This window comes from Cinclus cinclus, chromosome 6, assembly GCF_963662255.1.
Source record: "Cinclus cinclus chromosome 6, bCinCin1.1, whole genome shotgun sequence".
NCBI classification, from domain to species: Eukaryota; Metazoa; Chordata; class Aves; order Passeriformes; family Cinclidae; genus Cinclus; species Cinclus cinclus.
This window is the reverse complement of record NC_085051.1, coordinates 42,626,366-42,639,176: the sequence shown is the minus strand read 5'-3', so window position 1 is coordinate 42,639,176 and position 12,811 is coordinate 42,626,366. Positions and strand designations below refer to the sequence as shown.

At 38.6% G+C, this 12,811-nt stretch overlaps 1 protein-coding gene and 1 long non-coding RNA gene across 4 annotated transcripts in view; one reads left to right on the top strand and one right to left on the bottom strand.

The window, feature by feature from the left end:
* Window positions 1–4,461: 4,461 nt before the first annotated feature.
* TSHR (thyroid stimulating hormone receptor) overlaps window positions 4,462–12,811 on the bottom strand; it is a 42,835-nt gene continuing 34,485 nt past the window's right edge. For all 3 annotated transcript variants that reach the window (XM_062494323.1, XM_062494324.1, XM_062494325.1), the window contains 3 exons: window positions 12,729–12,806; window positions 6,677–6,865; window positions 4,462–5,866 (listed from right to left, as the gene is read on the bottom strand). In XM_062494323.1, the coding sequence (XP_062350307.1) occupies window positions 4,462–5,866; window positions 6,677–6,865; window positions 12,729–12,806 (1,672 nt within the window). The remainder of the gene's footprint in view (window positions 5,867–6,676; window positions 6,866–12,728; window positions 12,807–12,811) is intronic.
* On the top strand, window positions 8,064–12,556 carry LOC134044865 (uncharacterized). The gene is made up of 3 exons (XR_009933284.1): window positions 8,064–8,215; window positions 10,115–10,197; window positions 12,036–12,556. It is a non-coding gene; the product is annotated as an uncharacterized LOC134044865 (long non-coding RNA).

The window sequence follows — 12,811 nt, the reverse complement described above, 5'->3', positions numbered from 1 at the left end:
GGTATCTGCTTTGAGAATCTAGAAATTTGGGATACTGTAGAAACTCAAACCAATGTGTGTACATGGGGGGTAGGTGTGGAATGGGAATAGGAAGTTAGAGCTGATGGGTTCTGATGAGATAATCTTTGTATTGACCTCATAGAGCCTTCAGTTGTTCACTTTCACATCGTGATTTCCAGTCACACAAAAATAAGTCCAGTCAGATGGCAGTGACTAAACAGATGAAAAGTATTCCAGCTTTATGGAGGAGGTGTGTTATTGACCAGTGTGAATTCTAGGTTGACGGTGCTGTCAGAGTCTCCCGGTGTGCGTCACTAAGACCTCTTAACCATCTTCTGTTCCAGGGCATGATGAGGGCCCTTCAACATCTTGTGCCTTAGTCCATGGAGTCTACATGTAAGTGCAGTATAATATCATATATTTTCAGAATCCGTACAAAAGAGGAGGACAGTGCCTAAGGAAAAAGGTATAATATGCAGCTAATTTTGTGCCTCACTGTCCAATTTTAGCAGCAACCCAGAAACCATTTGAGTAGTGAGTGATTTTAGAGTGCAGATGTCTGGCATCTGTTAGAAAAACAATACAGATTATGCTGCTATTACCAGCCTGCCCAAACAGCCTGGGAGGGAGGGTTTGGTTCATATTAACACATAATAAGCATAGAGCTTCTACTCAAGTCAGGCTTCTCTTTCTAAGGAGATTTTTTGGTATAGGTTTTCCTGTACTGTGAGCATTAATCCTCTATTTATCCCACCATTTCTGTTAATAAATCAACAGGCTATGGTAGTGATGTGAAGTTTATCTTTGATTGATTGTGCTATTTTCAGAATCCAAATACCAGTAGCAGGGCAGGGTGTGCTTTACTTTGACTATAGCTGACCTGTTGTAGATGATGCCATCTAGAACCAATACCTACTCTGAAAAATCAAAATCTCTCTCTATTGGAGAGAGAGGAGACTAGGAGACAAATGTCACCTAAAGCCATTCAGTTGCTCAGAGGAAGTTCAAGTGTTCATAACTAAGGCCTCGTCTCAACTTTACAGCTTTTTTTTCTTTTGGATTATATTGGATGTAATGAATGATGGTTGTGGAACCCCTGAGCTCAGCAGTACTACTGCTGTCTTTTCTATCCCTACTGCACTGTTTGAGATGGCCATTTAGGACATCCCTCTTAGAGCTAGTGATGGAGCTAAAACCCCCAAACCTGCATCAGACAGTGTGTGTCATGGGATAGATCAGCCAAGGAAAACAATGAAGTTGAATGCAATATAAATAGTATTAACTTCTGTTATAGGAAAAGTATTTTAAAATTTCCCAAAAAACCTTGTTGAACCTCTTCCAATTTCAAACAAAACATTTTATTCCCATACTTTGCATTATTTCGGAAGTATCCTAGAGAACATACATACTACATGCCAGAAATAATACAACTGTCTGCGACTCAAAATAGCAAGTATTGCGTAAGGGTGCGCGCAAATCCAAAAATGGCTCAAGGAACTGATAGAAGCAGGAATGAAAGAAAATGTCTATAGAATACAAACATTTACAAGAAATGGTCTGGCAAATAAATTATTTAAATTCTATTTGCCTGGAACTTTCCAAGAGCTTCTAAAAATATATTTTTACCAAGTTAAACACAAGAAGGACTATGCAAGACAAACTGGAAATATCAAACTTCATTGATAAAGGCAGTATCTTGGAATTCTTTTTACAGGCATAATGTATATGCAATGATGAGAGACAGAAAAGTTCAATAATGTGTAAATATATCTGTCATCCATTAGTTACAGCAAGCAGCTGCATTAATTTACAAGCAACCTGCACCAGTCCAGCATACCACATTTCCAAAGTCCTACTAGTTTCCGTGAAAGAAATATTCTCTTTTAAGATCCATGTTACTTTTAAAAGCACTTTTAACATAAATGTTTTAGCCTTTCCTCTCTCTCTGAAAAAGAATATGATGTAAGCTTGAATTTTCTTTTCCAATGGTATATGAGTGTCTGTGAAGTCTGTAGGATAAATGTCCATTCAAACTTCGTTGTCTTTGCAGCTGCTGAGGTACTAAATAAAAGCACGCAACAAATATTTTGTCCCTTTAATGGTTATTCTAGTATCAGAAGGGTGGCAGAACCTTGCAGGGGGTGTTGCATCTGAAAAGTCCTATGTTTGTATGGGACTCTTGGACATGGCCAGAGCATAACAAATGCAGTTGTTCCAACAGTAAGGACTTTTGCTGATCTGCACACTTAAGAAGCTGTCTTTGTTTCTGATGTAACACTGGGCAACCCCAGATTACAGAAGAGGAGGTAATAAATTATTATTTGAATGGGTTTCAGCAGTTTTGCTTTCAGAGTTTGCTGAGAATCAACCTACAGTGGCATGCCTCTCCCCCAAAGTAAGCAGTTAAATTAGTCAATAATGCATTGTTGTATATTTTTTAATGACATTAACAGTGATAGATTATTTATTTTCCATAAGACCATCTCATGGAATTCATTAATCTAGGCCCTTGCTTCTGCTTACTGAAGCAGCCTTCATTTATAATCAGAAATATAGAATTGAATTGAGTTTTAAATATTTGGGAAATACAGAGTCAAGTAGAGTATGTACATGGCATTTGCAATCACTCAGTTTCCAGCTGTAGTAGCTGGCAGTTCAAAAGGCTCTACCATGACATTTTTTTGGATACTAGTACCCTGCATTATATAAGTTCTGGCTATTGTGTGATCAATTTAATTATAGTTTCTCAAAGACCATAATTCCATGAAAAACAGCATAGATATTACAAAATTAATTTAAAAATACCTACCTGGAGGCAGATATTCACACAGTATTTTCCATTCTTATGCCAAGGCTTTCAAACAGATGAGCGAAATGATCCATGGTAACCTTGGTAGCGGTTCTGCAGAGCCAGTCTGTGGAGCTGGCTGGGAACAGGTGTGATCCTGTTTGTGCCAGCAAAGCCAGGCACTCAGGCCACTCAAGTGTTAACAATGCAGCTGGTGCAGAGCAGCTCCTACCCCAAGTCCTGATGTCTGCAGGAGGTGTAGAGAGCCAGGCCTCTGTTCATTTGTTTGTGGTGTATGAATGAGCTGAGCACAGCCAGGCTTGACCTTGGTCTGCCCCATCTAGCAGCAGGTATGGCAGAAGGGTGCTTTAATTCTTTAGTCTGGGTTGTTCCTTGTGTCTGAGCATGGATTTCCATAAGCACACTGTGGAGAGCATGTCCCAGCTACAGCAGGGCTGTGGTTAGCCAGAAGATAACTATGTGATTCTTGTAGTTGTGCTGCAAGCATTACAAAATTCAGGTAACAGATCTCACTACAAGATAAGAGAGATGTTCTTAAAACATGTTGGAGAAGCTAGAAGTCAGCCTTCAATGCACTGAACTGTATGGCATGAAGTAACCTAAAGGCGTGATCCATTCCCGTGGTCTAGTTGAGGTGGCTCAACATAGAAAGTGTGAAAAGGAAAGTTCTACCCTGTAAGAGAGAGGTAAGTGGGGACTGCAGAAGTGGTAAGAAATCAGGAATTACAGGGTGTTCAGAGCAATTAACATGTTCAGACAACACAGCACTGAAATACGGTAACGACTGGATCAGTCATCCAAAAAAACCCGAGCAACCATCATTAACTTGACTGGGTAGCCTGGTCTTCAAAACAAATTCAAATAAACCAGCTCCTAAATCGGTTTAGCAAAAAAGTGAGAATGATAGTAAGGGACACAAATGCCATAATGTTTCTTACCTGTTAGATTATGAGCAGCTGCAAAATCAGTGATAATTTGCCTTTTACTACTATAAAGGCAGTATGAAGAAGAAGCTTGTTTTCCCACCTCACCAAACTAAACCAAGAACAGCAAACAAAAGACTAGATTTGCTTTAGGTTATGGTAGCAAAATGAGAGGAAATCTGTTCCATTTTAGGCCTGGTGGAAGTTTTAGAAATTTGCTATTAGAAAAAAAAAACCTTTTGACATGTAGGTATTTGAGAGCTTCAGTCTTTAATATTTTTTAAAAATTATTTTAATTATCACACTTCGTCCATTTTTTTCAGTCATATAAGTACCCCCAAGTCTTATTGTTGGTCTCCTGCTTCTTACTTTAGTTATTTTAAGGTAAGGGTATATTTTGTATTTGCTCAGTTTACATATATATATATGTATATATATATATATATATATGTATATATATATATATATATATATATATAAACTTTCCTATTTAGGTAGAGCATTCACATCTGCTGTTAGAATTGTCATCAGGACCATATGTTTTGCCCTGCACTGATAGAAGGTTCAGATAAGAAGTCTGAAGACTACTCTGCCGGTACTTTCAGCTTTTACGTACTTTAGCGAAGCATAATCTAGGGGAAAACAATATGGAGAATATTATCTTCTCACTTGATTCACTGTATGCATAGTCACTTCTTGACCAGGTTTTGGCTGTGATACTTTAACTTGTTATAGCTCAGTTTGCTTGCATTCTTCCATGAGAATTTGGTCCTGTGTTGTCACAGCAGGAAGGTAATCATTGACTGGGTCTTGAATGCTGGTAAGAATCTGACCTATCCCTTGGTTGATTCTCTGCCCGTAAGACCCGCTGCTGTTTTTGGCTGAGACTGTCTGACCTCTGTAGACTTGAGCCTGATGCTCACATATACCAAACCTGCTTAGCAGGATAAACACATCTCTGCGGAAAGCTTTGGTGAAAATAGTGTAAAGAAAGGGGTTGGCACAAGAATTGAGTGGGTAGAAAAGTACCAGCAAAATCTTGGAATTGGAGACAGTTATCAGTGGTTTGTTCATAATGGCAGATAAAGCATGGAAAGAGATGGGAGCCATGCACAGAAAGTCCGTGAAGATCAACACAGCCATCCGCTTGGCAATTTTGGTGTCTTTGTCCCCTGACTTGTACTGGGGGTTTCGCACAGTTAGGTAAATTTTTATGTAGCAGGCACAAATGATGACAAAAGCAATAATGTTACATATTAAAACAAAGACAACGTAGGCTTCAGCCACTGGTGTTTCTGTGTCCATAGGCAAGCAGATGCTGACTTTGCTGTAGCTGCTGACACCAACCAGTGGCAAAAGGGCGAGCAGGATGCAGGAGAACCACCCTCCCAGCATGATGAGCACGGCGTGCCGGAGGCGAATCTTGCGGTCAGGCCGCATGGCGAAGGTGATGGCGTACCAGCGCTCCAGGGTGATCACGGTCAGGGTGTACACAGAAAGTTCACTGGCAAAGACCGTGAAAAACCCGGCTGTGTTGCAGCCAGGCCCAGTCTGCCACTCTATGGCATGATTATAGTACTCTGACCTGGTGTAGAGATCCACCGAAGCGATCAGAAGAAGGTATAGCCCCATGCAAAAGTCAGCAAAGGCCAAGTTGCACATCAGAAAGCGAGGTACAGTCAGTTTATAATGACTGGTGAGAAGAATGAAAAGGACAAAAATGTTGCCTAGGATGGCAAGCAGGTTCACAAACCACACCACAATCCTCAAAAATTGATATCCCATTATATCCTCACAGGGATTAAACTCATCAGGCTCTGGTGTGCATATTACATCTTCATTGCCTCCACAGACAGGATAGTCATAATGACTGTCAAAGGTCTGGACATCTTCCATTTGAGGGTTCTTGAGCTCTTTGCCAAAGCCAAGATTTCCTTCTCCATGCTCTTCCAAAAACATGTAATAATGGGGATTTTCATGAAAACTTGTGAATTTGGTGATTGTGTCATACACAGCATTGGTGTGGTCTGTGTATTCTTCTGCATAATCTTTGTAAAATGGTTCTCTGAGAGTCTTGACTGATCTCTTATGAAAGCTGTGGCTACTCTGGTTGCACATCAGGTACTCCAGGATCCTGAAAGAGTAGAGGCAGAAATCACTGCTGGCATTTACAGTGTGACTGGTGCACAGCATGTGAACAAAGGGAATGCCTCAAAAGTAAATCATCCTGAATGGAAATATAGTTATAAAAATGTGATCGGATATATTTTTGTTAACAGACCACATAATGTACGATAGCATTTCTGGGTTTTTTTCTAACTCTTAACTGTATTTTTAATTTTATCCCCAGTAATAATTTTACTTGTTTGGCATCCATAATCCATCTTCTTTTTTGAAATCTACATTCTTAGTGGGCAAGAAGACATTCATGTACTGTTTATAACTTCTTGGATAATACATAGAATATTACTTTCTTTTCACTATTCAGTTTCTCCCAGAACTTCCATCAATCTAATTTCTGTTCTGTAGCTTCTTTACAGCTAACTAGCAGTGCAGCAATTTGGAATTCTGTACCTCATGATGTGATGCAGCTGTATTTACAGTCAAAAATTTTTCAGTAGTCAACAGCTCTTCAGTTAAAATACACAAGACTTGAGGCTATAACCTCTCCAGTGCTTTTTTATCAGGCCTTGCTATAGCACATTAATTACCCTTTTCTTTTTTCTTTCCCTTTAATTCTGGGCTCAACAAGAGGAGGAACTGCCGCAAAAGGTCCTACAAAAAATTCTTACAATGGTTTGCAATTGTAATCTGTTTCAAAGAACATTGTTGGTACCTAGAAAAAATGGTTACAAAAGTGCCAATACATGTATTTTTATATTATTAATAAAGCATTGTCTTTATAAATATATTCTAAAAATAGATACTGGTTAGTGAAACTCACCCACTTTTTTTTTTCCAGCTCTTGAAAGCACAGCAGTGACTTGGGTATGATAGGTCAGCTCGCATTAGCTGAAGAAATACCTTTACAGCTGGTAATTTCTTTAAAGTCCACGTATTTTTGGCCATTAGTTCTTTTAGGCTTTCCAATCCTTTGGCTGGAAGGTTGGTAACAGCTGTTCTGGAGACATCCCTAAGAAAGAAAAAGGTGGCTAGGTCAGATTATTTTTTTTTTTTTCAGATTTTTACAGTTTTTCAGGAGTTTCACAGAATTCTACAATAAAAATCAAATCCTAAGGAGGTAGGGGTTACATATCACCTTGCTAAGTTCTGATACCATTCAGTTTGGGAAGTCCCTGAGCTGATGGTATGTGGTGTCTACCAGCAAAAAGTCTTGTGACCTCTCTTTACCACTGCTATTGCAAATCAGAAAGCTTCCTGGGAGTCTGGTGATAAATTGTCTCCCAAGGGAAGGTAATTTCTTAGTTACTCTACCTTGGTCTACACTTTGTGTGTCTGTTAGCTGGCCAAGAGGAAAATATGGGATTCTCACGGATTTTTTTACCTTATAGTCTTGATGAGTATCTATTCAGATTCAAAATCTACTTCAAGCAGCATGGCAGCTGTCTTCAAACTAGATTGAAAACATTTATAAATAATTGCTAATCCTTGGAGCCGTGTGAATCCCAGTAGTTTGGAGTCGTGAAGACCATAGTGTCTGTGCTTGAATTTGTATAGAAGACACATTTTCCTGAATGGTTTCTTTGTGTGCTAATGTATAGAATTATAGAATTATAGAATCATTAAGGTTGCAAAAGACCTTTAAGATCATCAGTCCAGCCATCAGTCCAGCACCCATGTTCACCATCTCCACAAGCGTCATATCCACACATTATTTGAACACTTTCAGGGACCATGACTCCACCACTTCCCTGCGCAGCCTCTTCCAATGCTTTACAAGCCTTTCTGTGAATTTGTTTTCCTTAATATCCAATGTGAACCTCCCCTGACACAACTTGGGGCGATTTCCTCTTATCCTGTTGCCTCTTACCTAGCCCTGATCAGCCAAGTATGGTCAGCCCCAATGTGGGATGATCAGACTTGATTTTGGTTTGATGAAAAAAATGGGAACTGACTGCAGTTCTGTCTGTCTCATTAACAGATCATATCTAATCATATTGATAACTAAGATGATGTTTAAACACAGCAGTGCTTACATTGGATGGAAGAGTGTCTTGCTGGCACTGCTAAGTTGCAGCTTGCACCCTTAAAGAAACAAGAGAATGGGTAGGAGGTCTGATGGACATGTCAAGAGGATCTGTCTCAAACTGAAGTGACTGTAAGAGGCTATGCAGAAAACTGATTAAATGAATGATAGCAAGTCACAAGGACTGAATGGTTTTCACCAGAAAAGTTCTGAAGCAGCTGGAGGAGGAAGTAGTTGAATTGGTAAAAGTGTTGTGGAACCTTCAGCTTTGCTCTCCTGCAGAAAGGCAGCAAACAAGCCACCACTGAATATGATATACCTGGGGAAAGTCAGCATGTAAGGAGCTTTTATAAAAACAAGTCCTGCCTTGCAGGCTTTTCTGAGTGTTGTGTTTATAATCTGCTCAAAGTCTCCTGGGACTTCTATAAGGCCTTTGACAAATGCCCACAAGGCCGAGACAGCAAAGAGGCAGACACACTCTTGTGGAAGGTGCCAAATGCTCAGGATTATGGAAGAGGCTAGCAACATTCACAGCTAGCCTAGAGCCAGACCAGCTTTTAAGTAGCCATGGTCTAGAGCCCACTCAGGTACTGGAAGTGGTTGCATGGAGTTCTGCACTGTGAGGCTGAACAGCAACCAAAGTGCTCTCAACCAGTCTCAACATTTGGGCTTGGTAGTGGTTCTGTTTTTTCTTCACATATTTTCTTATAAATCTCGTGACGTTTCTAGGCTGTTGCTTATCTCAGCTGAAATTTATACATTATAATGAATGTTAAAGAGACCCTGGAGAGGTTCAGATAAATGTGGGAATAAAACATAGCTTATGAGTTCAGAGGTGTTGTCTTCTGAACCAGCTGTATATTACAGAAGTACTAAAAAGATACTCAGTTGCTCTGATTTTTTTTCCCTGGGTTATTATATTTTGGTCTAATTCTTTGTTGGTTTTATGAAGTCAGTATTTCAGAACTAGAGCTAAGCAATAGTAGCTTTTGTCAATAATCCTTTTCTTTGCTGGAAGCATGTAATTGTAGTATGAAATCCAGTAATAAAAGTAATAGTAATTTAAAAGACAGGTAATTAAGAAAATTAGATTGAATGCATCATAGTACAACTGAGAATTTTTACTTAATAGTATACAAATTTCTGAGTACTGGAATAGATAAAGCATAAAATATATAATATATATATTATTATACAGACTGCAGATAGTATTTTAACTCTACTGAAAGATTGTTTTAAACCTAAAAATTAGCACTATTTGATTAGCAAAATATAGAGTGCTCCTCTTGCTCAAAGACTTGTGTCCCACAGGAGAAACTATTCCTAGATTAGGAAATGATGCTTCAAAAAGCAATTCTGCTTTCTAAAGATAATTAACTACTCACATGTATCTTGTGTGACTAACATTTTGAGTTTGGACTGTGTGCTTTGTAAAAACTAATTGAATAATGAAGCCGACTGTATTTTTGTTGCACTCTGAACTTTTGCTCTAGGCAGCAGCTCTTGTCACATGTAGTAAATCAGGTCCACCAAGTTGCTGAATCCTTGCCAAGGTTTTATTTTGAGGTGAAGAGCAATGTGCTGTCATAATACTCTTAAAATAGTTTTCTAAAGGGAGTAATCTATATATACATCCATGTACATCTGAGTATACAACAGTGACAAAGGAATTAGAATTGTTGACATCGGTTTTCCTCTATTCAGCAATCACAGTCCCTGCTTCCTCTGCTGTTGTAAACTGCAAATTTGACAAAAAATTAAAGATTACCTAGCTTTTCAATACTTACTTAAGTATGTTTAATTAGGTGGTCTGAGAGCATGGCCAAACTCACACAATGTACATATAATCAGGCACAATTCTTTGTAGTTAAATCTTTCTGATTGGGTTTATTTAAAGCCAAAATGGAACATTACCCCATTAGGGTAGATCCATGGTCTGTATTTCAGCCTTTAAGTTGCTGTTGCTGCTGAAATCTTGATCAGGAAAAAAGCACTATCTGTGGGACAAATGTTGCATAAATTCTTATCTCACTTGAAGAGTGCATATAGGGAACTCCAGACAATAGGTTCTGCCAGATTGGCAGGGAGGCAAAACAGAATTTCTCTTTAGAGCTCCATAAATGTTCCTTTTTCAATTTTTTTGTGTGTGTGTGTGTGTGTACTGCTGCCACTCTAACAGTTGTGTTCATTGTCCCAGAAAAAAAAAAGCAATATTCTCATAATCATTTTCCACAGAGTTAGTTTTCATGACGAAACAGTTTTGAAGTAAAACTGTATTTTGAAGAAGATTGAATGGTCAGCTAACAACACCAAGGTAGGTGCCTGAACCAAAAATGGCTTAACAAACTATTCCTTATAACAATCTAAGTTGTTTACACTGCCCAAGGGAATATGGAAGGGCTATATTGGTCAGACTTTCCAGACTGTTACATGAGTTAAATGTGTCGTTTCTCTGTAAATAATTCATTGGTCATGTCAGTATAGTGGGGGTGTATACTAAGGCACCAATTGCAAGGACATTTTTGTCTCCTGTGAGAGGTGTTGATGGCCATTGACATGACACAACCACAAATACTAGGTTTTCACCCAGTTTTCATTTTTTTACTTCAGCTCTCTTAAGGTAATGCATATGCGGGAGTTTCAGAAACTCTTGTTCCCATTAAAATAACTCTAGTTCCCAAAATTCAGCTGAGAGATCAGTCCAGGTGGAAGGATTCCACTTTAAATTGTTGCTCATTTTATGGCAAACTTTTTCTACATCACACATGCAGGATAATTCCTGGTTATCTGTGGGTAACACAGGCCCCTAAGCTGCTATTAAAATTACATTAAAATAAAATTACAAGCTAATAACTTGAATTATTGATTTTGCACTGGTTTTGGTTGGCATAGAGTTAAATTTCTTCACAGTATGGGGCTATGTTTTTGATTTGGGAGTGAAAATAGTGTTAATTATATAGGGATGTTTTAGCTGTCCCTGGGCAGTACTTACACACAGCCAAGGTATTTTTTATTTTTCACATCATCTGACCAGTGAGGAGGTTAAGGGTGCACAAGAATTTCAGAGAGGATAGCCAGGACAGACAAACCCAGCTGACTGAGAGATATTCTAAACCTTATAAAAATCATGCTCAGCAGTAAAGACTTGATGGATGTTTGCCAGGACTGCCATTGCCAGGGGACTGGCTGGAAATCAATGGACTGGTGGTGAGAAATTGTTTTCATTACATCACTTGTTGTTCTTGGGTTTGGGTTGTCTTCTTCCCCCTCAGATCTTTTTTTCAACATCCCTTTTTAAATTATTAATTATTATCTCAACCCATTATTTTTCTCATTTTTACCCTTCTAATTCTTTGCCTCATTCCATTGAGTGCAGGGGCAAATATGCAGCTGTGTGGAGTTGAGGTGCAGGCCAGTGTTAAACTGTGACAACATCTAGGAGCTTTATCTTAGGACTTGCATATCAAAGTATCAGGATGTGAAATTCTCTGGCTTTTTACATCCACTGTTGATTTGGTGTGGTTACATGCCATTTCTGGCCTTCTGCCTTTGAGCAGCAATACCTCTCCCTGTAATTACACTATACTAAGTACCACATCTCTCTTCAGTTATATGTACTGATAGGGCTCTTAATAGCCATCAAGGTATATCATTCTAAGAGGAGATGGGTAGCTGTCTAGACTGCAAGTATAAAACATGTCCTGAGATCAAGGATCAATGGCAGCTGGGATAGCACAATAGTTATGGAAAACTAGAAAAAAATTAAGTAATTTGAGATATTTAACTTGAAAACAGGGTAAAAAGGAAGTTCTTTACAGTTGGATATGCACATCCTAGGAAAGCATCTCTAGCCCCTGAACCGAGAGGTTTTGTGTAGTTGACACATCTCCAAGCTAGCCTTTGCTCAGGAAACTTACCTGGCTCTTACAGCACACAATTAAACATCCACAATCTTTTGCAGCATATTGCAGCATAAACATTACTTGTTTACCTGTCACCATAACAGCAACCCTGATGCTTTAAATTCCTACAATAACCAAGTCAAAAATCTCTACTTCTGCAAGTTTTCACCTGCTGGAGCCAGACTGAATTTCTGGAGTTGAAAAGATTCTAAAAGCAAAATAATGACTTTTGCACCTTTTGTAATTGCAGGTAGCTGCTAAGATTCCTTCCAAGAAAAATACAGTTATTCTGCTATGAATAGGCTGTTTTACTGAAGAGCAGAAAATAAAACTCACTCTTACATGGACTGAGCACTGCTGGCATCATCTGGTTTTACAGTGGAGGAAGAAATTCCCCTTTCAGTATTTCAGTTCTCCTTATGATCAGCTGTAGGCACTACATTAAATACTAGACAATTTGAGTCAGGGAATGTGATTCTTCTGGAAGTTCTTAAAAGTTTTCATTCTGTATTATGATTCCTAATTTTAGTGAAAAGTTCTTTGGAGGATTATAACATCAGACTGGAAGCCGAATAACATGAGAAAAAAGAAGAGCATCAGAAGTAACTAGTTTTCTGTCTAAAATTTTTTTTTTGTCTCTTTCAGTTTCCTTTACATATGTGGGACAAGAGCCCTTCTTTTGTATTACAATTGTACAGCCATAAGACAAGTTGTAGTACAGAATCTTCCATAAGAAAAATTGGTAGGAACAGCATATGTAATGTAGGATGCCAGCATTTAATAAATCAGTTCCCTAAAGCACAGGTTTTGTTGCTGGTGTTATTTTTGTAAACATTCCATTCCTGTCCCTGCTGCTCTGATGCTAATTGTTGTAAAGAAATTGTAAACCAAAACAGTATTATTTTTTCTTATTTTTAGCTTTCTCTACTTCATTTTTACCTACTTACAGTAAAGTTGGTCCACTGTGCACTCCCAGAAATGCATCATCATTGATAACTTTGAGGTATTTGTTCTTGTGCAGATAGCTGCA